The sequence below is a fragment of the Gigantopelta aegis genome, chromosome 4, assembly GCF_016097555.1.
Source record: "Gigantopelta aegis isolate Gae_Host chromosome 4, Gae_host_genome, whole genome shotgun sequence".
Lineage (NCBI taxonomy): Eukaryota > Metazoa > Mollusca > Gastropoda > Neomphalida > Peltospiridae > Gigantopelta > Gigantopelta aegis.
Genome location: NC_054702.1, coordinates 17342948 through 17370454, shown reverse-complemented (window position 1 = coordinate 17370454; position 27507 = coordinate 17342948). Strand labels below are relative to the sequence as shown.

Below are 27507 nucleotides of genomic sequence, written 5' to 3'. Positions count from 1 at the left end.
TTCTGCACAGGACGGTCTATAATATATGCTGCAGTGAACGGTTATCAGTTGTTACCAGTTGACGTTTGTCTACACGTGTACTGAGATATGAGGGGGGAAGTCAGTAATAATAAAGAAAATATATGTATACAGTGGATAATAATAAATAAAATATATATGTGCATATGTATCGTCAACGTCCCTAACTGCGTTATGCTTTAAATTCCGTTCACTTTGTTTTCTCGTGCACGGTTCGCGCAATCAACATCCGATTTGTTGTCATCGGCATGTCGTTCATTTATGAGGTTTTTCTTCACAGTTCAGGAACATTTTTATAAGCAATAAAGTTGAGTAAAGTAAGTATCTAAATACAAAACTTTACAAACCCCTAAAACCATTAATTTTACTAAGTCGTTTTTGTTCCTTAAAATTACCGATATCGGATCCACATGACTCGTAGAAATTGACTTAAAATGGAGAAAGACGAATTAACTTTCAGTGCGTGTCACTTGACCTCACACGTGCCAGATCAACAAGGCCCAAAAATTTAATTTTTATGATTTTTAGGACCCCTGTTGTTAGAATTTGTTTTCAATTATTATATTCGATCTGCAAAAGGTATGCTACATTTTTGTGCCTCTATTGTAGTGAATAGTATTCATAATACATTCATAACAGTTGTAAATAATTTTGAGTATCTAAATTTTGTTAATTTAGAATCAATTCATTAAAAAAAATTTATATTTTACAAACTATGCGCAGGTATGGACGTAATGCCTATCAGTATTGACATCAAGTGTGAGCGATGTGTGTTGATAAAACACGGACCGGACCAGAACGCTTGACAAATTGAATTTTACCTTTAAAAAAATTTGAATAAATTAAGTGTTCAGCAACTGTGCATAATTAAGAAACATATCTTTTTTCATGTAGTTGTCTTAAAAATGGAAAATGATGAACTGCACATGCACATTACGATACTTTTTGCAAACGCATGCGCCTTAACGCAGTTAGAAATGTTGCACTTTTTCCTGTTTACTGTAGGGTGTTTCACTTTTGTTTACTAGAATGGATTTGTTTTACATCCAAATTGTAGATTTTTTACGTTAAATGATTAAAATCTATTTTGTTTCACGTATCGTAGCTGAAAAATGTTGAAGAATATTTCCGTAAATATCGTATTCGTGTTTTTGTTGTTAGATGAACGCAGTTTGGAATGTCGATGGTATAACGTCTGCGTGTGTAGTATTAAAACATATATATATATATATATAGTGATGACGGCTCTATACAGGACGTTCCTACACAGGGCGGTCTAGTATTTTATATACTTAGATATGGTGGAGTAAAGGTAAAAGGTATAATTCAACACACTGTATAAAAACGGTATGGGTACACTAAATTCATAAAAAACTCAACTTTGCCACCCAAATGTGTATAATTTTTTCCCAATTAGATAGACATCCTTCTGAATGCAGGCGAGATTTCGTGACGTGACGACTGTACACTGTATACAAAACATATTTCCCGCCGTTTTGCACACGACACTGGAAACGGAAATACACTTCAAAATGCAATTCAAATTTTGAGTTCAAAAAGTGGTTTTCGGCAAGTATTTTCTTGCAAACGGCACGTCGCGGTCATTTTCAGGGATGTAGCTTTTAATTTGATAATAAATTTGACTTTTACCCCAATTACAATAGACAATTAATCTTAGAAAAAAATTCTGGTCAAAAACCAAAATAATGGACATACATTCTGATATTTAAAATATTACGATTTACTGTTAAAACACGAAAATAATGATACATAATTTCAATGTCACTCAGTTGGTCGCTTTGGTTTTTGTTAAAAATTAATCCAGTGAAGGTTAAGAAAAATGCCAGTCAGAGACAAACCAGGTTTCTGGGTCACCCTGTCGGGATCGTCGCGCGCCATCTGGAATAGAGTTATCTCCACCTGTTCAGCTAAGACGCTCATTATGTCATTTTGAGAAAAATGTGATTTAGTTGCCATGTGATGTAGTGTATATTACACAAAGTTTTAAGATTCTGTTCGATAGTCATAGGTCGCGCTTTGACAGGAACTTTGTTCGATTGCAAAGTTGTATTAATATCAATATATCTTCACTGCTAACTCCAAACTTTGAATTCTTCTTATGTTAATCATCTGGAGTTTTAAAAAAACCATAATGGGTGGTGCTTCATTTACAATAGAAGCATTAGAAGTGATTTTGCCAATGTTAGCCAATGCAAAAACATGTTTGCATATTTTTTTAAAGTTTTTTGATGGGAGGATGATGGTTATGTGTTTAAAAATAACTTTTGTAGGATGCAGCTGTGCTTGCGGCGGTGTGAAAAGTCTGTACAGCTTCTGCCTGCTGCCTGTCTGTCAACTATTCCTGTTGTCAATTCCGCAGACCACCCTCTTGAAAAACTTGGAAAATGCAAGCTTTTCATCAGGGTTCCAAGACAGGCAAACTTTTTCCTGGTATGTATAAGTGCATTTTGTGTCAATTTTCAAATGAACTTGTAGTGTATGCCAATGACTTTAAGACTAATGGTTACATTTTTTCCCTTCTGGGTACGTTTTTGACTAAAATGAAGTGGCTCTCTAATCGATTGTGTGTGACTATGTTTATGTTTGTCTTGCATCGAAGAAAAGAGAAACAGTAAATCTCGTTTTGAAAACTACTCATCTGTTGTGACCCATAACAATTAAAAGTGTGAGTCATAGAAGAACAAAAAAAACATTAATATCTGATTTATGGGTTATCCCAAACCCTGCTATCTTTGAATCAATGGATCACTATATTCATTGTGGTATTTGTATTGTTCAATAAGAGTACAATTTTTAAGTGAGCCCAGGAGCCAGATACTTTCAAAAAAGTGTCCGACTCCAATTTTTATAGAATTTGTCTGACAGTTTCATAAAATAGGCTTCATAATAATTAGTACATAATAAAAATGTTTAAGTCCTGCACTTTTTTGACCAGATAGTGAACAAAGAAAAACACATGCTTGCTGAATTGGTGTCAGACTCGCTATATAATGCCATGAGCTTGTATAAATATATATTTTCGGATATTTTTGGAAATGTGATATGAAATAATAAATGTTTCTGTTTTGTTTTGTTGCCCAAACAGCTGGCTAATAGTGTACAACTGGTCCCAAAATGTCAATATATAAGTTCTTGTATTTATGGGCTTATGGCCTTAAATACAATAAAGAATTAAAACAAAAAATGCAAACAGTGTGTCCGTGTGGCACTTAAATTTTTCACTCCAAACATTATGCCTTGTACTATGTAATCATGTTATTGTTTCAGGTTGTCAATCTTGTTGAAGAGACTCCACGAACTGTGTCCTATTTCTACTACCTGTTGGAGACGTTTCCGTGCACGGCAGATGGCAAAGAGGATGACATCGCAGAAGATGTTGGAGTGAAGTCTTACTACCGTGCTGGCCGCTTCATATCCATGGACAGCTTCTCTGTTACTCATGGGCCATTTTCAAAGATATTTGGTATGAATCAAGTTCACTTTGTAGACTGAGATCTCATTAAAATGATCGTCGTTACTACCACATTTACATCATCCAACCAAAAATTGTTAAGAACAAACATACAGCAATGTTATTTGTTTTCATTACACTGACAGTCTGGGATTGATTTCTGTCGGTGGGCCTGTTAGGCCATTTCTCATTCCAGCCAGTGCACCATGACTGTGGTATGTACTACCCTGTCTGTGGGATGGTGCATATAAAAGATCCCTTGCTGCTAATCAAAAAGAGCAGTCCATGAAGTGGCGACAGCGGGTTTTCTATGGTCCTTAACCATTTGTCCGATGCCATATAACCGTAAATAAAATGTGTTGAGTGTGTCGTTAAATAAAAACATTTCCATTTCATTACAGCGAAATTCACACCTTCCAACATCAACAGAGTAAATTAGAAACAGATGTACTTCTAAAAATATGTCTTTATAATACATAGTCAAAGATGTAATGGGTTAATTGGGGCACTGTCAACAACCAAAATTATCAGGACGTGCTTTGTAGCCACTAGGCATCCTTGGTCTTATTGGGAGCTGCTAGTGTCATGTGATTGTCCAAGTTACCAATGTTAACTAAGTCTGCAGACATGCATTGCTTTTAAAAATAAGCCTTTAGTCTTTTAATGTAAAGATTAAATGGTGTGCACATTAATGTAGGTCTGTTGATTAACAGATTTAATATTGCTTTTAAAAAATATTTTATTACTTGTTTTTGGTATAATTAACAAGGGAAATAACTTGTGACAAAAGTATCTACAACTACAAATACATTGTAAAGACAAAGTGACCCAGGAATGAACATGATTGTTGCAATGGGGTTTGACTTTACTACGATTTTCTGTTATAAAAGCAAAGTTGAGATGTTCCTTTTATGAGTAGTGGACAGGGGAGATTTTCTACTCTCACACTTGTTACATTCTTTTAAATATTATAATTTAATATTATATAAAATTTTATAATATTGAATGTAACTTTTGTTAAATTTTGTATGTTATTGTACTTCAGGAATAGCACATTTGAATAAGTAGACAAAAATGTATTTCGTTTCCTGTTAGTGGAACATGTTGCTCACATTTTGTGTTATTTTTGTCTCCTCTTAGATGATGATATGGCATCTCAGTTGGACAGTTTTACCAGAAAACGAAAGGTTTGTTCATTTGTGTTAATTAAAAGTCTAAGGTAATGTCTTCTTAGATATGTTCATTATTTCTAAGATAATAATTTCACGAGGATATGTTTTTCTCTCATCCTCAGGTATATAGGACAGAGCTACCCCATGAAAAAAAGCTATGTAAGAAATTTCTATCTTACATGGGATATCACACGCTTGCGTTTAACATGACGTCGTTGGTAATATATGACATCATATTAATGTGAGATGGTGACGTGAGGTCATTAGACAGTTTTAAATTAATATTTTGTTATTAAAGCCTTCATTTTAAAAGATATCTAGTTAATTTGTAGTGTGAAATTTTATTTAACACATGAAACAAACACGGCAAATACGATAATGTAGTTTATTTATAATAAAATGGTCAAATAAAAAAGTTATTGTTCAACCATATTTTTCTGTTCGTGTAAAATGTTCCCATGGTCGAAATTTTCACCACCGATATGATGGAGTCTTATAATGGTACATGATCCCACGGTTCTCTTGTGTTACTACCTTGTCCTTTTTAAGACTACCTTGCTTAGCTACAGTCTGTGCATATAAAATATCTTTTCTAGTAATTGGAAAAATAACCTATGTTACAGCAGCAGATTTCTCCAACTCTGATGGGGCGGGACGTAGCTCAGTAGTACAGTGCTTGCCTGATGCGCAATGGATCGATTCCCGTCGGTGGACCCATTGGGCTATTTCTCATTCCAACCAGTGCTCCACAACTGGTGTAACAAAGGCCATGGTATGTACTATCCTGTCTGGGATGGTGCATATAAAATATCCCTTGCTGCTAATTGAAAAGAGTAGCCCATGAAATGGCGACAGCGGGTTTCCTGTCTCAATATCTGTGTGGTCCATAACCATATGTCCGACTCCATATAACCGTAAATAAAATGTGTTGAATGTCATTAAATAAAACATTTCCTTCTTCTTCTTCCAACTCTGTATGACCTTATGTTAAACACAAAATAGCTGTGAAGTTTTAAATATTTTTAGATATCTGCTTGAAACATTTATTAGTATTTAAAGTAATTTATATTTTTGATTTGCAGCTGTTTCTGGGAGATGTTGAAGAACCAAAGGCAAAGAAACAGAAATATTCACCGTACATGGTTCCCGAGTTGACATACCTACTGGCGTCATGTGAAGAGAGAATACCATTTATATACCTTGGCGATGAGGTCAGTGCCAATGAAAAAACCACCCACACCAAAAAGTGGCAACACCCTAAAAATTTAATTTCTGTATTACTACATTTGATACAAAAATATTCTTTATCTACAGAATTTTGTATTTGTACTAGTTAATAATTTTTCATTCATTCTATCATTCTCTTGCTCAAAAATTATTTAATATTTATGTTATAGCTGAACAGGCAAGGCATAGCACACCAAGGTATTCAAGTGGAGGAGGAAGGAATCTGCCTGTGTTTAGGCATTCTCGAGTATGTTTTCACTTTCAGTTCTTTATTATTTATTTTTTGATAGACAGTCTATTGAATTATTAGTAAATTTATTAATGATGAGCTTGTTAAAAAATTACAACATAGCATAGCTTTAAAAAAAAGTATAGAATATTTATTGTGTTTAACTGTAAAACTTCTTTAATGACAATTAATCTGTGTTTAAATAATCAGTATTTTGGGGGTGGGGGTAATAATAAGCAAGATATAAAATATTTAGTAAATACCATTATGGATGTTAATATGGATATAAATATTAAAACATGTCTGTAAATTCCTGTTATGATAATCTGTTTTTAGTGTGATTTTCATGGCAATTTACTCATTTGTGACAGTGTTATTACCCTTGAACTTAGGAGATAACAGGGGCGGGATGTAGCCCAGTGGTAAAGCGCTTGCTTGATGCACGGTTGGTTTGGGATCGATCCCCATCGGTGGGCCCATTGGGCTATTTCCCGTTCCAGCCAGTGCTCCATGACTGGTATATCAAAGGCCGTGGTATGTGCTATCCTGTCTGTGGGATGGTGCATATAAAAGATCCCTTGCTGCATTAGGGAAAATGTAGTGAGTTTTCTTTGATGACTACTTGTCAGAATTACCAAATGTTTGACATCCAATAGCTGATGATTAATTAATCAATATGCTCCAGTGGTGTCGTTAAACAAAACAAACTTTTAAACTTTTTAGGAGATAACAAAAAACAAAATTTCCAGACTTTTTATTTTTTTTGGCAGTATCCAAGGTATTGACCTAAAACTTTGTGTATAGCTTTATCATGTTTACTATTACACACATAGTTTGACTTCCATAGCAATTTACCCATTTTTGACAGTTATGGCCCATGAATTTGGGAAATATGAAAAATTGTTAGGCTCAGTAGAGGACAGTAAAGGCAGTACTCTCAAAATGATAAACTGTTTTTATGATTGATAAACTGTTTTTATGATTGATAAACTGTTTTTATGATTTCCTTGTCAGCTTTCCTAGTCTGCCTGGCTGCTCTGAGGATCTTAAAAACAACTTGAAGAAACATTTGTTATCTTGCAAATTCAGGATTCAATCAAAACCACTCTTCTGGGTTGTCGAGGTAAGTAGTAACATATTTGTTTTTCTTTTTACAGCTGTCAAAAGCACAACTTGGTGCAGTGATAATAGAATTGTACCTATTTATTCTTGTTGATAGAGTGTTCCAACAGTGACAGTAACTGATTGAGTAATATAATTATATGAGTTACCTTCTTTATTTCCAATTTTAGGCCACATATAACTTAGATAAGGAAACTGGTAGAATAACATCCTAATCTATCTGCATTGTTAGTGAAGTTATAACCAAGAAGTTGGTTTCATATAATTTATATTTGCCAACTAGATTAAAAAAAAAAAAATACAGAACTCTTTCAATTAGAAAATAAATGTTGTAATTCTCTCTTTCTTTTTACTTTCAGTTTCTGTTCACGAATCCACCTTTATTCACAACCAATCACAAGGAGTCGGGTAAGAGTGTGCTTCAAATGTTAAAAACATATTTAACCTATTAGTCTACATAAGAAAGCTATCTCTTACAGGCAGATGGTAATTGTTCTTGATGTTCACATATTTAATCACCAATTAAAGTACTGTACAAGTCTGCAAAAATTAAAGACCTTCATATAATACTAGTATACTAATACTAGGTCAAATAAATTACAGGAATTTACCGAAAAAATAAAACAAGATTTAAAGACAAGTCCTGGTACATCATTCAACATTAGTACAAATGGCTAAATGTTCTATTCAGTTTTGACCTGGTATTCAGGGAAAATTTTGTTTTCAAAAAATTTTATACCAACATTTGCTATTAGTTTGACAATTGATTAACAACTAGTACTTAATGTTACAGATTTGTGTAGCAATCTTTGGAACGTGCTTAGTGAATCACGATGTGATGCAGAACAAAATGTTCCCTGTTATTATTTTTATTGCACATGTTGTATGTGTGTTTTTAGGATCTGTTCAGCGCATCTGTTTTAACTTGGAGATGAGTGCGGACAATGTTCAGAAGACCGTGACTGATCTGCTTGATGAATGGAACTGCATGTCACACCTGTTCGAAGCCATCTGTCCTTTTGCCGAAATCTACAACAGTGATGGTAAGAAAAAATTAAATAACTTTTAAAATTATATTTCACACCTTTTGTTGTCTGTAGAATGTCCATCAGTGTAAAAAAAGCAAATTAAATATATTGATATATATGATTTTTACTATATATATTTATAATAAGCCAGAGGAAATTTTGTGTATAATCTTTTTGTGTTTATGACCAGAAAATTAAGTTTAAAATCCAAGTCCATTTATTGGTGAAAGTTAATTTTATTATTTATAATAATTGATAAACTACTAACAAGAGGTTCTGCTCTTAGTAGTATAGTATCACCTTTTGATCAATGTCTGGGTCATACAACACAAAGGTACAATTTTCACATTTTACTAAATACACCATATATGTTTTGTTAATAAATGCTATTTCATTTTCCCCAGATGACCAAAATGTCTGTACTTCTTATACTTCAGAACCTAACTAAGTAACTGGTTTTTTCTTATAATTTAGAGGGGTGACCTTTTTGTAGAGATAAAATATATGCACTGTGTATGAGCAGGTAATTTTTACATAGTGTGCCCATTTTAGCAGGTGTAACTCTTATTTTATATTTTCCTTTCTAGATTTACAAGGCAGCTTCAAGTCCCTTGTTGAAATTAGATCCTATAACTACAGGAGAATTGTTCTAGCCTACGGTCCAGCTTCCACCAGCATTGTATGTATTCCTTATAAATGTCATCCCTTAGTTGTGAAGAACTGTATGTAGCTTAAAGTTGCAATCTTGCTTCCACCAGCATTGTATGTATTCCTTATAAATGTCATCCCTTAGTTGTGAAGAACTGTATGTAGCTTAAAGTTACAATCTTGCTTCCACCAGCATTGTATGTATTCTTTATAAATGTCGTCCTTTGATTGTCGAGAACTGTATGTAGCTTAAAGTTGCAATTTTCCCTTGTTATAACATTGTTTCTTTAGGCAAAATACAAACACACCTACAGTTCTAATAAAGTGAAGTGTTTTCGTTGTCAGTGTATGGTCTTCTGCCTTAATGAGACAAACAGGTTAAAACACATAAGTTAAAAAGTTACAGTGGAAAAGACATATCTGTTCTGAGGGTTTTATGGTCATTTTTCATAACCTAGATTTAGCAACTGTCTCTAAGGGTTATTGAAGAAAGACAGTCACAGGAAGAATAATAATGTAGATTATCCTAAATAATCTTAAAATTTTACTATACCTGAGATTGCAGCTTTAATAGTTAAATATGTGATGAATGAATGAATGAATGAATGAATGAATGAATGAATGAATGAATGAATGAATGAATGAATGAATGAATGAATGAATGAATGAATGAAAGAATGAATGAAAGAATGAATGGTTGGTTGGTTGGTTGGTTGGTTGGTTGGTTGGTTGGTTGGTTGGTTGGTTGGTTGGTTGGTTGGTTGGTTGGTTGGTTGGTTGGTTGAATGAATGGTTGATTGAATGAATGAATGATTGAATGAATGTTTAACACCACCTCAGCCCAAAATAAACACCGGCTGTTGAGTGTCAAACAAAGGTAAGGACATGAATATGATTATTTAAATATGTTTTGGGTCATGGGATTCATTTCCATTAGATCATTTCCCATTCCAGATACTGCTCTACAAATGGTACATGAAAGGCTAGGGTTTCAAGTATTGTGTTGTATAAAATATATTATTATCCATTAAAGGCTTTTGTAGGAGATATCGATGGCACTATAATTTACGATATCTCCTGCAATATTCTCCTAGGAGATATCGCTTCTTATAATCTTGATTGGTCAAAGTTTAATCACAAGACATTATTTTGTTACATCACTGTGTATATTTCGGCACTAAACCTATCATTAGTGATGTTACGCCACTGTCGTTTTGCTAGTTAACAAGTATACCGCTGCTAAATATAGTGACATTCAACCCACTTTTTTACAATTGTCGCAAATGAAAAGAATGATAATGGATGATAAAAAACAATACACCCCTCATGTCTTGTGATATCATAATTTATCAGCACTCGTTGATAAAAAATATAAAAATCCTCAGTAAGCCTCAAATTTCATACTTATATCAACTCATGCTGATAAATTATGATATCACGACACTCGGGGAGTATCCTCTATATATTTGCTTCTTTAATGGTTTTGGAAGTTTGAATTATTGTAAGTTATTTCCCACCCTTAGTCCCTAGAGTTAATTTTTAGAAACAAAACAGTTCAGTTGATAGTATGAAACAAACACTAGAGTAAGCAGGATTTTGTAAGTGGTGTTGTGGGATACATCCATATGACACATGACACAGTTCAGTTTCTGACTGTGCCAGTACCTGGCAAAGATATACGCATGTAAAAACAGTTTAAGGCTAAGCCTGAGTTCCTGACTACCCCTCAGTTCCAATATTAAAATTAATGTCAGTTCTAAGCAAAAGATATAACTTGTATTTGAGTTAAGTTTTGAAATATTTTCATTTTATGTTACAGGTGACGATACAGTGGAAGACTGATGGTCAGTTCCACCTGACCCTGGGCACTTGTGGTCAGTCGAGTACGGCCAACCCACACATCCCTGTCTTGACCCATCTGCAGCACGAGTTCAACTCAAACAAGTCTATAGCACACCTTGTCCAGGTAATGCCATTCAGAACACAGTATTTATAAAGTCTGTACACTCTTGTAAGATTTCTGATATTCAGAACAAGTCTATAGCGCACCTTGTTTAGGTAATGTAATGCCATTCAGAACACAGTATTTATAACATCTGAACGCTTTGAAGATTTTTGTGATTCAGAACAAATATATAGCACACCTTGTAATGTCATTCAAAATACAGTATTTATAAAGTCTGTGTTCTCTTGTGAGATTTTTGCCATTCAGAACAAATGTATAGCACACCATGTCTGAATCATGTCACTCGGAAACACAAGTCTTGTGTACTGGTATAAAATGTTTGTTATTACCAATACACAGGTTATTCTTATTAGGGACGTCCCAGAAGTTTTATATATTATTGAGTTAATTATGCAAAGATTAGATGTGCAGTTGATTAATATGTAGTTAAATATTAAAAACAAAAGTTAAAAAACCCAAAAATATGACACATGTAATTATAATAATGTAACTTCAAAATATCAGATGGCCAGTGGCATGTTGAAATTGAGTAGATCTTTTTTTTTTTTTAAGCATGGCCATAATAGCTTGTATTTACTCAAGATGCCATGCAATAGGGTATATTTTCAGTGAGTAGACCTAGGGCTGGTTCAACATTGATCACATTTGAGGGATGGCAAAACGACGTGTAACAGGAAGCACCATTATTTTCCATATATTTTCCCCCCACTCACCATAAAATATAATATACTACCATTGAGGCTAAACTGTGATTTTATAATTTTTTATGAATTCATGAGTGGACATTGTGTTCAAAATATTTATGCATAAAACTTTATGTATTTTACCTGTCATTTTCATTTATTTTATTTTACTACTAAATGAAATTATTTGTTTGTAATTGTTTTATGGTCATATAAATGAATATAAATATTACATTTAACCAAAAAATAATTACTTCTGGCGGAATGCTGATATTATGCAACTTTGATGGAGCCCTTTCAAATTTTCTTTCTTTTTCTTAATTAATATTTTCTTTTTCGTTTTAGGTCCTCAGTGACACTTGGCAGCCTCTGTCTTCGATTGCCAAACTTCCCACAGCACCGGTACTTGGAGCGTTTCCGGTACGATTAACAAAACATCTTTAGATAGCTTTTTGTGTATTTTAGAATTTTATTATATCATGCAATACACTTACAAGCAAAACAAATTTGGTATCATGTTTATGGTCCATTTTGGTAGCAGTTTTGTACAATAAAATCTGTGATGACAGAGTGATTATTTATATCTTAACACAAAATTTAATTTAATAGCCACTGGACCCTACTTTTTGAGGTACATACCTTCTTTGTTAAACATAAAATGCATTTTGAGCTGCGACAAAAACCAGGATGAGTAGAAACACATTAGATTTGTATTGCCCGAGTGAGAGCGAGGGAAATACATAAATCCTGACACGAGTTTCATAAAATCAGTATGACACACATGCGAGTGTAATAATTTCTTTATTATCCACATTATTATTGTAAAACAATTTATGAATAAGAAGGCCCAAGAGCCATCTCAAAATAATTCAACCACAACTAGAAGGAGAAGACAAAATGACGTCATATTTCACATGCACAGTCTGGGCTAGGACTGGGGAAGCAATGTCGTGTTATGATGTCGCTTCCCAAAATTACGTCATTTCACTTGTTATTACACGTGTGCTTCATATGATTATTATTAACCCGGTTACGTTGAATGATGTGGATAATAATACTTGTTATTTAAATATAAAAAACAGTGAACAATACTTTATTCTGCTTAATAACGAGGATTAGTGCCTTTAACTCAATATTAATGGTGTCAGGAGACTGTGTATTTAAATATTTGTTTTTTATTTGTTTCAGAATGCCAAGCAAAATGTGTCGACGTTCACTGTTCTGCCACAGTCTGCAACTCACGTCAGGATTGTCTTCAGATCAACGTATTCTGAAAATACATACACAAAGTTATTACACTATACAGTCAGACGTCGTCACAATGGCTGTTGTTACCAGAGGCAGATCCATAAAATATTGGGGGGGGGGGGGGGGGCTAAGGGAAAAAAGGCATATGGACCAACTCGTCAAAGGACAATTCAATGAAACCTTACTTAAAAATTGTCAGAAAAAAAGGGCATTTAAATATATTTATGTGGGGATTGCTCCTATGGCTTAGGGTCTGCCTCTGGTTGTTTTGACATTTACACGATCAGACCACAAATTGTCCGGAACAAACATACATCAATCTATGTTATTTTGTTCATAACACCAAAATTAACTTTTTCTGATAACAGAGAGAGCAAATTAGGAACAAATGTTGATGTGACTTCTGAAAATACCTGTTTACTATGACACGATGTAATCAGAGATGCCATAATAGGCTAAATGGGCACTATCATTGACTAAAAAAATATATTTTTCAAAGTTGTAAACTTGTAATTACAACTTGTTTGCGTTTTGTGCACTTGTAAAAAATTCAATTCCGGTTTCCTTAAAATAGTCAACAACAATGTATTCCACTTACAAATCTAGCTCAAAAATAATATAAAATTTAAAAAAATAATTTTGTTGCACCTCCAGTTACATTTTATAAATTTTTGCTATTTTATTGACTCTGATGATAAACATTTTTGTAAATTAATAAATACATCACTTTCTCCAATGAAATGGTGTGAAAAAGTATTAAAATAGTCTCCCACCACTTCTGCTCCTATTGATCGTCGTTGTTTGAACATTTTAAGTGTTTGCTTTATTTTTTATAATATGTGCGGTCTTCTTTCTGAGAAATATTCTCTTTAATGCCACTGAATAGCCTGTGTGGTAGCAGCAAGTTTTGTCTCTTAATCTATAAACCAAATGTCAAAATAATCATATGTTAGACATTAAACAGCCATAGTTTAATGTATGCTGTATAGTTTCATCAAATATTCCTTTCTTTTAATTCATTATGTTGTATAAATATGGATCTTCATTTGTTTTATTATTAAATGTTTTGTGTAATTTTTAAAAAAAAATTCACTAATAACAAATCATTGACTAAATTCAATTTCCTAATTCCTTCTTTCAATATATTATAATAGTTATAATTGTGAATAAGGGCCATTTCAAATATGGGTCTCCTGTTTGTCCTGTCCGGGACACTCTGGTTATTGCAAATATTTAATTTTAAAATTTTGGAGATGGTAGAGATGAAAAGCTGTGTATAAACAGCCCTGGGCCTAGGAGTAATGAATAAATTAATCAAGTTTGAATCATTGTTTTATTTTTTTAATTATTTGCAGTAAAAAAGAATGTTCCGGATGGGATGAAAAGGAGACCCTTAATTGAAATGGCCTATCAATGAATCTTATGATAATAACTTTTGCTTTATTTCTTGTCAGTTACTGTATAGATGTTCGCTTCAAAAGTGGCGAGGTTGTATCAATAAGAGATGGTGCATTCAGTTTACTTGACACAAGTAGAGTGATAGAAGGCTGTAACCCTGCATCTGGTTTGAGGGTAGGTACATCTTATATTTCTACTGAAATTGAATACTCCCCACTCAGTTTTTTCTTTTACCACCAGAATGATTTTTAAAAACTATATACACCTGTGATATATAATGTTATGAAAATAACAGAGTTTTAACTGACATATTTGTCCTGAGATATGGTTTGAAATTTCTCTGAATGATTGTTCACCAATACATTTAGAACTTTGTAAGTTTGGTTAATATACATTTTAATATGCAGTAATGTTGATACCCTACTGATTCAGTGACACAGTAAAGCAATAGAACTGTGTTGTTTAAATCTCATAATATAAATAGTACAATTTTTATTTTTTATTGTCAATTAGAACCCTGTTATTGGATCACAATTTGTCTAAGAATGGACTTGTGTTTTGTTGTGTTTTTACAGGCATTCCTGGAGATGTATGTTGATGAGAAAGTAACTCAGAGCCATGGCCGGCGCCGGTCGACCACACAGGACGACAACCCACCATCACCCATCGACATGGACTCCATGGACATCTTCATGTCTCAGACAACACCCACCATGGGGTCCCCTGCATCACGACAGCGGCAGGATCCTGGCATTGGGGGTCTTCGTTTCCATAGTAATCCAATGACTCCGCCCTCCAACCCACACACCCCAGCTTCACCTGGTGCTTCTAGAATGCCGACAGGGGTAAGATCTATTTTTATAATACTACTTTCTTCATCTCTTTGTAGGAACTTGGGCTGTGTTCAGCCAGACCGAGTGAAAAAATGTCTGATAGACTGGTTTATGCACTTCACGATAAACCAAATGGCTACATTGGGTATCAGTCAAATAGTTTGCAAATGTTAACGAAACGTTTGTTGGCTGAACATGGGGCTGATTTCGTACAATGGCCTTTTTTTTTCAACCATTTTGAATACAATTTTTAAAACTTCAATAATAATCATTTAATAGGAATCCAATTTGAACAGCTTTACTCATTATTCGTTGTCACAATTTTGGTTTAGCCAGTTTTCAGATATGCAGAGTATTTCCTTAAAAATTATTCAAAAGAGGTTAATTTAAGGAATATTTTATTAGCAAAAGTCTAAATGTTATAGCCACTTTGTATAAAAATTAGCAATTGGCAAATTTGGCAATGGGCAGGGTGAACCCTGATTAAACCATAAACAAAACAAAATGCAAGAAGGCTAGCTGTATCTGTCTCATCTCTATATTCATCTGTCTCTCTCGATCTGTGATGTATTTTGTATTTATAAATATTGACTTATATTTTTGTGTTCTAATTTCCAGGTTAATCCATCCCCATCGACACTGATTGGCAATCCGTCTCCAGGTACATTGCTAACAGGAGGTTCACCCGGCAACCCTCAGCTCCATGTCCCCTCCCCCTCTTCTTTTGTCCCGACCCCCTCCCCCCAGTCTCTAGGCATCCACATGCAGTCTCCAGTTGGCTCGTTTATTAGCCCAAGTAAGAGTCATTTCAATTTATTAGCTGTTGTCTTGTTGCCTGTCATCATCAAATATCTTGGGTGTTGTCTCCACATCGTTTCCGTTTTGGTAAAATGCTTTGTTTTGTAACAGACTGTACATGTGTAAAAAGAAAGTGGCTCTCATTTTAATGTTGAAGTTTGTTTTGTTTAACGACACCATTAGAGCACATTGCTTTATTAATCATCGGCTATTGGACGTCAAACATTTGGTAATTTTCACATAGCCTTAGGAAACCCACTACATTTTTCTATTAGTAGCAAGGGATTTTTTTATATGCACCATGCCACGGACAGAATAGCACATACCACAGCCTTTGATATGTCAGTCATGGTGCACTGGTTGGAACAACAAATGGCCCAATGGGTTCACTGACGAAGATTGACCCCAGATTGACTGCGCATCAGGTGGACACTTTACCACTAGGCTTCATCCCATCCCCTGACTTTTATTTATCTCTGTCATTGTTAAATTTGAATTTTGTAAACAAAAAATCCACTTTTGAAAAAATCCATGTAAAGTCACTTTCATTAAAATTAAAATTGATATGTACAGAAAGTAATGAAGCTTTCCAAGAATCATTACTTAAACTGAACATTTTATGTGTTATTTTTAATAGGAGTGAGAATTTCCGAAATGGGCATTTATTTTTCTGGTAGTAAAACCCTAGTTGGAAAACAAATGTACCTATGATAGAGAACAAATGTACCTATGAATCTTCATCATGACTAAATGGTCTTAGAAATATTTTGAACATCCCTTAAAAAAAAAAAAATCTTATTTTATCCAAAAAGATGTAGATAGTATACCAGTGAACTCAGCAGTACAACACATAAATTTGGTTAAAAGTTAATCATTAACAGCGATAGCCAAGCTTTTAATGAACAGTTATTATTAAGAAATGCTTTGTTAAAATAAAGTACAGCCAGCAGCCATTCTTATTGCATGTGTCCAGTCTTACTCTTAACCCCGTCTTCTCCTCATTACTTAACAAGGGCATGGTGTCAGCTAAGGATTTTCTCTTTTGTTTGTAGAAAACAGATATTTTGCATGGTTGCCTCTAATTGGTAACCATTTAACTAGAGATTTGAATGTTTTCCACTATTTTCTGTGTAATACTGTTGTTATGTTGAATGTACTTTAGCTTGTTGTAAGATATTTAATCTGAAAATATAATGGGTTTTTTATAAGCTTTCTGGCATTCCAGTATACTGAGATTTTCAATTTGACCAACAGAATTTCTTTTATTGTATGAATATACAGTTTCTAATATTTTAGTTGAACCATAGCTAATTGTCAAGACAAAAACAGTAGTTTTTACAGAGTTCTTTTCCTTCTTAATTTGACTGAAAAATTAACATCATGACTTCAGTAATGTAAATTTTAGTCCCATTACAAAGTATTTGTCAAATCAATGAGGTATTTCTCATGTTATGTAACTATTCTGACCCATGCTTCATTGCTGGTATATCATATGCAGCTGTTCAGGCATGTTTATGCAGCTCTTTCTTTTGCTTCCACTCAATTCTGAAAATAGGTGTGTGCATTACTAACTCAATTCAAAGATTATTTTGTGCACAAATATTACAATTATTTACCAAGAGCCTTGTGCTAAAATACACCTTATGAATATTGATGTACAGACTTGTAAGCACTCGTAAAATGTGTTGAGTGTGCTGTTAAATGAAACATTTTGTTTTTGTAAGCACTCATATTGCCATTCAAGTGCTCATTCATCTAATATTGTAGAAGTCTTTTGCATCATGGCGTCAAGAATTTAAAATAGATCCATTGATGTAAATATATGGAGTTAACATTCTTTTATTGCCGAAAGTGTTACAGCAAGTGTATAAAAAAATAAATAAAAGAAAATGTTTAATTTTAGCTTGAACATAGAACATTGAATTAAATAATCTTACCCAGTAAATCACAAAACTGTGAGAGAAAATGTTTATTATTCTAATTAAAAGCATTGCTATTTGAAAAAAGAAGTTGTGCTTAGATTAGTTTGTCACAGTTGCATCAGATTCAGTTTTATTAATGTTATAAGCTGGTACAAATATGCTGATGTACAAGAGGTATTGAGATCAGTTCCTAGCAGTGGATCCATTAAACTTTCCACTGCTATTATTAATGTTATAAGCTGGTACAAATATGCTGATGTACAAGCGGTATTGCGATCAGTTCCTAGCAGTGGATCCATTAAACTTTCCACTGCTATTATTAATGTTATAAGCTGGTACAAATATGCTGATGTACAAGCGGTATTGCGATCAGTTCCTAGCAGTGGATCCATTAAACTTTCCACTGCTATTATTAATGTTATAAGCTGGTACAAATATGCTGATGTACAAGCGGTATTGCGATCAGTTCCTAGCAGTGGATCCATTAAACTTTCCACTGCTATTATTCCAACTAGTGCTTCTTTCCTTTCTTTTGTTTCTCTTCTTATACGAGTTTACAATTGATGGCTTGCTTGTTTCCAGGCATGGTGGAAGGTGGTTCTCCGTACCCTGGCTCTAATCTTGCCATGCCGTCTCCGGGCACGAGAAACTGGCCGAACTCGCCTTCAGTGCAGGGGCCTTCTCCAGCATCACCAGGTAAAGTCCTGCATACAGTTGTGTGCAATAATAATAATAATAATAATCTTTATTTAAAGAAGGTTACACAAATAGTAGTACACTAATCTCCCTTGTGGCCTTCTCTCTATTAAGTATTAAACATTATTACTCAACGTATAATGAAATAAACAATGTAATAACAAAACACAACATAATTATTCTTCATTAAATGCATCGAAACTATAAGGTAAATACCCATGATGCATACATAATTAATACAATTTTGTTTACATATACAAACAAATGTTATCACAACTTGATATAATCATAAACAAATATAATTTAAACGTACAGACTCCTGAGTAAAGATTTTACTGAACATTACCAAGAGCCAGTGTTGTTATGAATTTTTTTTATATTGTCTTTTAAATGAAAGTAAGGATACACTTTTTTTTAATAGAATCTGGGATTGTATTCCATGTTTCAACACCGGAATATCTGAAGGAGTGTCTATACAATTCAGTGTTGGGTCTTGGCAATACAAGATTATTATGTGTTGCTGATCTCAGGTTATATTTATTTGAGCTTGATGATGGTATGGCATAACCACTTATATATGCAGGTGTCAGATTGTTCAACGTCTTATATACCAATGTACCCGTATGGTATGTGCACCTATAATCAAAAGGCAACCACTGTAATTCCTTAAAAAGATCTGCTGAAGGAGTTAGCAGTGGTTTATCAAGGATTAGCCTAGCCACTCTTTTTTGTAGCTTTATTAATCTGTCAACGTATATTTTATTGCAGCGACCCCATGTTACTGACCCATAATCAAATATGGGAAGAATATATGCATTATAGAATAGAGATTTTGATTCTGGGGTGAGAAATTTGCTAATTCGTCGCAAAAGAGCCAGTTTAGATGAAACTTGTGAACAAATATGATCAACTTGTGTGTTCCAACTAAGATTTTGATCAACACAGAGTCTGATCAACACAGAGTCCTAAATGTTTTTGACAATGAGCAGGTGATATAGGGTTATTATTGATATTTAGTTACAACTGACCAGTTTGGCCCAATTTTTGCTGTGTACCAATTAACATACATGTAGTTTTAGATGGGTTTATAGACATATTATTATTGATGTACCAAGAGTTTACAGCATCTAAGTTTGTTTGTAACGTAGTCTCTATTACAGACAAATGTCTGCCAGATGTGTGTAATGTCGTGTCATCTGCATACATATCTACACTGACATTTTGGGTAGATAATGGAAGATCATTTATAAACATAAGAAATAAAATAGGCCCAAGAATAGAGCCTCGAGGCACACCAGATACTATACCCAATTCTTTGGAGCTAATATTGTTAATTTGTATACACTGTTTTCTGTTGCTTAAGTATGACTTAAACCATTCAACTGTATTTGGTGACAGTTAGTTTTTGTAGCAAGATTTGGTGATCCACCAAGTCAAATGCTTTGCTCAAATCTAAAATATTAGCAGTATATGATTCAAAGAGAAAATAATGTTATGATAAACCCTACTTATATCAATACTCCTAATAATGTCCATAAAAGTCTGTTGTTGGTTGAAAACACCAAACTCTTGGTTTCTGCTGGGTCTCTCATCATATCTGTCCAAAATTTTATCTTTTATTATTAATTTCTGCTTTGATTAGACTATCTTTAACAAGAAAAATTGGTTTCATGTAATTTGAGTCACTATTTCAGTAGGTCGGTAGCTGAATTAGTTTTTTTGTAATCTTAAAAAAAAAAAAGTAAATTAAAAGAAGTATGCTAAAACGAATTATATCAGGCTGATCTGTTCTTTAAAATTTTAATGGCTTAACTTAATAAAATTGCTATCGTCTGTCACATCCTTTTAGTTTGGTGTGATGTAAGAAGAAAAGTTTAAAGTGTTGCAAATAACACAAAAAATCCCCATAGTTTTGCATGCAATTTAGAAAACATTCTATAGTATGAAAAAAGACGTTCCCTGTGGAAAGGACTATAGGTACTGCCAATCCCCATGTTGTTAAAGTTTACTGTTGCTGTTTGTGTTTTCAGTGGTAAACCACCCATCGCGAGTCCTTCCTCAGAGGTCTTGGGCAGCCTCAGTTCCGCTGCTGCTGTCCCACGAGGCATTCAACAACATGCTAACACCAACCTCACTCTCTGGGGCGCAGTTTCTTATGGTCTCCCCGCTGGAGAGGTTCTTTGGATGCATCTTCTTGAAGAAACAGCTGTCACGCAACGTGCAGACCGAGGATTCAGTACGTCCTAATGCTTTTTTGTTACTTGTATTTTTTGTCTTAAAAGTTATTTTATTTAATTTGTTGTAATGTTTATGGTGGACAAAAAAATAAATAAGTACAAAATTGTTAGCAGTGCAACATGCAGACTGAGTACAGCTTAATGCTTTTTTATTTGTTTTGTTTTTAAAATTATTTATTAGGATTTGTTCCAGTGTTTATGCTGGACAACAAATATATATATTGTTAGCAGTTTGATAAAAAAATAAATGAATGTGTAACAAAATTTATTTTATAACTGCTGATTAGATATTTTGTAAAGCTGTTGATGTACATGAAAATACTCCAGATTGTTCGGGATTTTTTTTTGTACAACCAAAAAACATTCCTGTCCTTGTTGTTTTGGATATTTTGGATGAATAGCTTACAGTAACACTGTACTCTTTATAGTAAGACTATGTAAGGTTTTCCATATTTCTGTCTTTTGTCTTTAGTTTTGTATTAACAGATATTCAGTTCCTTTATGTTCCTTTCCTTTATTATATCCTCTATTCCTGCTATTACTATGGCCTGATAATTAGAGAATAACTAACGAGCTACGAGGAATTATGAATTATCTGTCCAGAGTGAATGAATGTTGTAAACCAAAGCCGTAGCGGGTTGATTATTCTCTTTATTACCCATTGTCAATTTTAAGTGATTTTTAATGTAAAAATTCCTCTGCAGTCTACAACATCAGCCATTACGTGATATAATCTTATGCGCATTACATGACGTAATGTAAGTGACGTCATAGCATAACGGCGTTCTCTTTACAGCCAAATGTTTACAGTACAAAATAATACCACTGTATTTGCATTTGAAAATAATTATTTTTATATATTATTAAAGCTGCTGCTTATGAAAATATATCATTTCATGTTTACGAAACAAATGAGTCCATTTGTTTTTGTAAATCTTTGTAGATCGTATAACGTATGTGTAATCTGACTCATGAATGAAAAAATTATATGAATGAAAGTGAAGTTCCGGCCATGGCAAGCAACCAACCAAACGTCGTGATTTTAAAGCCAGCCAATCAGTGGCTGTAGAAGCAATCTGCACACTGTGCAGAGATCGAGAAAATATTACCCCGTATGTTTGAGCCCATATGGGTAATAATCGTATATATTTACTTTTGTTTTAATCAATTATTGTTCTCTTTTGTCAATTACAGTTAACTCACTTGCCACCAGTAGAGCCTGGTGTTGTAATGTTCAAGGTCGACGGGCTTCAGTGCAAAGTTAACCTACATCCTCCTACACTTCAGTCACTTCAACTCAAGGTTTTCCAGTCACCTGGTTTGTACAGTTATTCACTTTTTTTTAAATCAGTATATATTAATATTATGGTGGAGTGTGTGGTCCATTCATATAGAAATTTTTGTATCAAACTGATATTTAACTTAATTTTCCGAGAAAAATGTAATATATTTTTATATAAAACATTCTAACACTTCCTTAAAAACTTTTTTTTTTTTCAATTCACGACTTGTTAAACAAAAATTATTTTCTTTTGTAGATTGTAAAGATGTGTTTGCTGCCGAAGAGCTTCAGATTATTGAGAAGTTCTTTGAAATGAAGGTAATTTTGTGCACATTTATTTTATTGAACTATCTTTAAAAAAAAACCTAGCCTTACTTTAAAAAAGAAGGATTTACTTTTTAACTATGCATAGTTACATGAAACATTGTATTATATTGAAAATTCCATGCCATCTTTGTTATTTTGATCATTAAAATATAGATTATTGTATTTTCAAATATTATATATATTTCTGTGGTTACTCTGTGATAGATGTATTTCAACCATATATTAATAAATATTATTGACCTTTGTATTCATGGTTCTATAGATTATTTGATCTTTATTGTTTTGTTTTCTCTTTCTGCTAGGCTGCTTGCCCTCCCTACAAGGCTAATGCTTTAACAGCATTCAGTCGATTGCTGGGCGCACCGTCCAGGATATTGCGAGATTGTGTACAGATCATGAGACTAGAGCTTGTAAGTTAATCTGTGTTAAATCGGCATAAATCGTCCCTAATGTATTAATTTGCAGTAATAGGGCCATGATAAAAACAATATCACAGTAATTTGAGATTTTTTTTGCCTGCAGAAAGCATGCATGAAACAACAAAGCATTGACATTTTGTGGAATGGCAAGGACTTGGGGAATGTGCTTAACTCGTACCAAACTGAATGGCCAGTAATAGATATATGTAATATATTAATGCTATTTAATTATACGGGCCTGCAAGTGTTTTGAGATTGATGGATGATATTTTGTTTCCTCAGATTTTCATTATGAAAGTGGTTATTTCTTTTGTAACATAACTTGACCTCTGATCTGACACTCCCCCACCAGTAGTCCCACTACTTGTATCCCCACTTCCATTTCTCCTGCCAGTAGTGCTCCAGGAAAAAAAAGGAAGTAGCTATCAAAAAAAAGTATCATGTGACCAGAAAAGGTTGCTTTGGAATCAATGGAAAATGTTGATACTGTAAATCATGAACTTAATGCGAGCAAGTAATTAATGCGAAAAATGCGGCGAACACATTGACACAATAATAACTTGACGCATTTTGTTTAGTCTCATTCCCAATACAAAAAATGTGCAGGATTTTACTATAATACTTCTAAATAAAATAAATAAATAACAATAAAATAAAACTTTTATAATATAAAGATGAAACAAAATACAATTATTTTTTGGTCTTTTTGTGAATACTACAAGAATCTTTCTTTGGTTTTGATGTTGCCATTCTATTTTCAATTTCCTGGAATATCATAGCGGTTATATAATACAGTGCTGCTCCAAATGTTTTGTTTTTAAAAATCTCATTTTGCGATGTATTTTTCAAAAACATTTTACACTTCTGGATTACTGTATACATTTAAACTGTTTTGAACATTTGTAAAATTATAATCAACAGATTTTATTACTAAATATATTCCTTTAAAAATGAAACAGTAGAAAATTATATAACCGTAACCAACAATCCGTGCATATTTCTTCAAACCATTTGGCTCGACTATATTATATACATGGCATTTAATTTGTTGTCACTGTTGCAATATATCGCATTTGTTAACGTCTATTCCTGTGCTGCACATCAAGTGTATAAAATCAGTCTAAAACATTTGTTAGAATAATACGTCTGCGTTCGCGTGAAATATTGTGCCCTGTAATAGCGACCCGTTTACCGTTTATTCCTGCTGGTGGATTAATTTGAAGCAATCACCACACAAAAGTGCGAGGCATACCCTTAACAATAAGGTGTAGTTATACTAATTACACTACTTTAAGTAATTAGGGCTTCCTGGTCGACCCACCATACAATTAGCTTCAGCCTGAAGTTCAGGTTATGTAGTAGCTGTGAAAACTACTGACTTCTTTTAACATGAAAGATGAAGCCCAAACAATATAATAACAACACAACTGTGGTTTTTATGTGATGTGGACTTTTTGCCCGACGCATTAATAAAAATATTGATTTTTGTTCACTCATGTACGGACGCAGTAATATCATGATGTATTAATTACATGATTTACAGTATTTGATATGTTCAGGCCAATCCAGGGGGAAAGTGCCAGAGGTTAGAAGTCAGGTTAAGAATTTGTCCAGATATTTTTGAGAGTGGGACTGATGCCTACTCCACCCATAGCCACCATTACCCCCAGCCGTATACACTTTTGGAAGTGTGATAAATACTTAGGACAAAAGTCTCATTTAAAAAATATGGTAGACATGGTAAAACAATGGACTTTGTCTAAACATTCCTCTTGGGTTTTTTTAATATCCATGCTGGAGTATCCTTCACATATTGTTTTCAGCAAACCATGAGGTTCAAGAGTGTTTTATTTTTAATTTATTGATGTTTGTTACAGATGCCAGATAGGAATTTTAAGTGGTCTGTTCAGTGGTGCCTAACCATTCCGCCAAATGTTCTCAACTTTATAGCACCCCCAGGCACCCCTGCTGTGGTCATCAAAAATAAAATGCTCATTGTGGTAAGTCTTAAAGTTCCATTACTTTCTTTTTAAAAAAACTTTGAAGAACATGTCTTGAACTGGTAAGCAACAGATTTATTTGCACATCTGGGGCCTAATTCACAAAGGTCTCTTAGGCTCTGCTAGACAACAAAGCATCTTCTTTGTAAGTCTTTTAGCATTGCACTGTAAGATCGCAAAGTTGCAAGAGTTTAGTGAATTAGGCCCCTGGCAAAAATAACTAGAACAGTTGTTGGGATAAATGAAACACTGTAAAAGCAACAAATACTTCGGATAGAGATGTTGTTTATGTTCACACCATTTTAACTGCTATATATTTTTTTTATTGATAGCACACTTGTTTTTATATTTATCAGTTTTAAAAGAAATTAATTCATTTAAAACTCTGAGCGACTCTAGCTAGTACTTCAAGCTGGTAGCTATGTGCAATCTACTTTATTGACATATACATTTAAATGTAAATCATCTAAAATGATTTTAATAAAAATTATGTTTAGTAAGCATTTGTGTTATAAAAAATTTGAAGCTAAAATCTTTGTATAATTTGCTTGAAACTGCTTAAATTATGACACTGTCTTATATTTCAACCAGCTTCAGTTCACACGAATTGGCCTGAACCTTCCATCCGGCAAAGAGCCTCAGTCGATCCACATCCCCCTGCTGTACGACATCCAGGCGAACAACATCAGCCAGGTGGAGCCACGGGCACCAGTACCGCAGCAGCAGCACATGCAGACACCGGTGCAGAGCGCTGTCACGATGATGCTCAAGAGGTTCACGGACACCTACCAGAACCACACCGAGTGTGCAATATTCCCTGCAGTGCGTGAACTCATGGCAAACCTTGTAATACCAGTCTTGTGACATCCAGCATAACGACAAACATGGTAATTCCAGTTATGTGACAATCAGCAGAACACAGCTTTACAGGCCTGGCAAGGAATATGATGATTTAAGATTTGTTTCTAAGAAATACACAGTCTAGGTGAAAGAACTTGGCCAGAATTTTGTTTTGTTTTGTTTATAAGCAAAACCTATAGATTAGGTCACAGACTGCTTTAGTTTATTATATTTTATAAGAAATTGGCTATAAGCACCAATTGTATTAAAACCTTCAACCAACATCACAGAGTTGGCCATAAATGTTTTGTTTGTAAATAAACCTACTGGCTATGTCATAAAGACTGCTTCAGTGACTGTTTCTGTAAGAAATACCTACAGTGTAGGTCTCAGAAATTGCTTTATATTTACAAGAAATGAAACGTACCTCACAGACCAGGCCATAAGTACTTCATGTATTAAACCTACAACCAACATGACAGAATTGGACTTTAATGTTTTGATTATAAATCTTATCTACTGTCAATATCATAAAGACTGCTCTAGTGACTATGTCATTAACTTGGCCGTAAGTATAGAGTTTATATTAAACCTACAACAAAGACTTGGCTTTAAACCATTCTGTTCATAATGAAACCTACATCACAGAAACTGGTTTAGTTTTTATGTTTATAAGCAATTACAACATACATCACAAAAGTGAAATGTGTCTGTAATACAGTTCCACACCAAACATTTCTTAATCTCAGGATCAACCAAACACTTCATAATCTCTAGGATCAACCAAAAAATTCATAACCTCTAGGATCAACCAAACACTTCATAATGTTCAGGATCAACCATACACTTCATGTTTAGGATCAGCCAAACACCTCATAATATTTAGGATCCACCGAACACTTCATAATGTTCAAAATCAACCGAACACTTCATAATGTTCAGGATCAACCAAACACTTCATAATGTTCAGGATCAATTGAACACTTCATAATCTCCAGGATCAACCAAACACTTCATAATGTTCAAGATCAACCAAACAATCTCAAGGATCAACTCGACATTTATAAGATTCAAGATGAACCAAAACAATTCTTAATGTCCAGGATGACGAACTGGACTCTTAAAAATGTTCATGATATTCAAGATAGAGAAATGTGAAATAAATACATTTGACTGTATTTTGTTAGACCTAGTGAAACCTGTCAAGTAACCACATAAACAGTGGTATATTAAATTAAAATGAGTGGCTCTTAGATATTGCAAGCTGAAAATCCTTGTGCTTCAGTGAAAAGCCACTATAACCTTATACTGTTGAAGACTTAAAAATGTTTTCTTCTCTGTATATCTTATTCTGTGCAACACTACTTGATTTGGAAGAATAATGGCCTTTTAACACAGGTGTCCGACACAGAGATGGCCACTTGAGCAAGTTTTGTAAAACATCATTCATGTCCTGGATATCTTTAAGGTTTACTTCATCAAGTCAGGTTTCATTTTCATCATACAGACAGAATCATAAAGTTCATTGTGACTTATTTTCAGATATAAAATCCATTGTAAAACAAATATTTATAAATGACATGACTTTGTTGGTTTTGGTTTTGTTTTCTTTGCTTAATATTTTGGAAATTTAGTCTTGTACAAGATCTGTTCCAGAAATTCTCAACATAGTACATGTACATGTGTAGGTGTGTGTGGCTCTTCTCCACCCCACCCCAATTGCTTAGTACCATGTAATTCTCAACATAGTACATGTACATGTGTAGGTGTGTGTGGCTCTTCTCCACCCCACCCCAATTGCTTAGTACCATGTAATTCTCAACATAGTACATGTACATGTGTAGGTGTGTGTGGCTCTTCTCCACCCCACCCCAATTGCTAAGTACCATGTAATTCTCAACATAGTACATGTACATGTGTAGGTGTGTGTGGCTCTTCTCCA

General features: G+C 33.8%; 1 protein-coding gene across 3 annotated transcripts in view; it reads left to right on the top strand.

Annotated features, from left to right (window-relative positions):
- LOC121372755 (mediator of RNA polymerase II transcription subunit 14-like) overlaps positions 1 to 27156 on the top strand; it is a 55850-nt gene extending 28694 nt beyond the window's left edge. The window contains exons 20-41 of one of the 3 annotated variants that reach the window (XM_041499249.1): positions 2310 to 2469; positions 3307 to 3502; positions 4631 to 4677; positions 5745 to 5873; positions 6060 to 6136; positions 7133 to 7241; positions 7600 to 7648; positions 8140 to 8283; positions 8856 to 8947; positions 10736 to 10882; positions 11911 to 11985; positions 12754 to 12830; positions 14268 to 14385; positions 14787 to 15056; positions 15663 to 15840; positions 18347 to 18460; positions 20491 to 20696; positions 21892 to 22015; positions 22236 to 22297; positions 22609 to 22716; positions 24603 to 24725; positions 25317 to 27156. In XM_041499249.1, the coding sequence (XP_041355183.1) occupies positions 2310 to 2469; positions 3307 to 3502; positions 4631 to 4677; positions 5745 to 5873; positions 6060 to 6136; positions 7133 to 7241; positions 7600 to 7648; positions 8140 to 8283; positions 8856 to 8947; positions 10736 to 10882; positions 11911 to 11985; positions 12754 to 12830; positions 14268 to 14385; positions 14787 to 15056; positions 15663 to 15840; positions 18347 to 18460; positions 20491 to 20696; positions 21892 to 22015; positions 22236 to 22297; positions 22609 to 22716; positions 24603 to 24725; positions 25317 to 25589 (2878 nt within the window). In that variant the 3' untranslated portion in view covers positions 25590 to 27156. Of the gene's footprint in view, positions 1 to 2309; positions 2470 to 3306; positions 3503 to 4630; positions 4678 to 5744; positions 5874 to 6059; positions 6137 to 7132; positions 7242 to 7599; positions 7649 to 8139; positions 8284 to 8855; positions 8948 to 10735; positions 10883 to 11910; positions 11986 to 12753; positions 12855 to 14267; positions 14386 to 14786; positions 15057 to 15662; positions 15841 to 18346; positions 18461 to 20490; positions 20697 to 21891; positions 22016 to 22235; positions 22298 to 22608; positions 22717 to 24602; positions 24726 to 25316 lie in introns of all 3 variants that reach the window. The other 2 variants (XM_041499252.1, XM_041499248.1) reach the window with 2 other exon arrangements.
- The last annotated feature ends 351 nt before the right edge of the window (positions 27157 to 27507 follow it).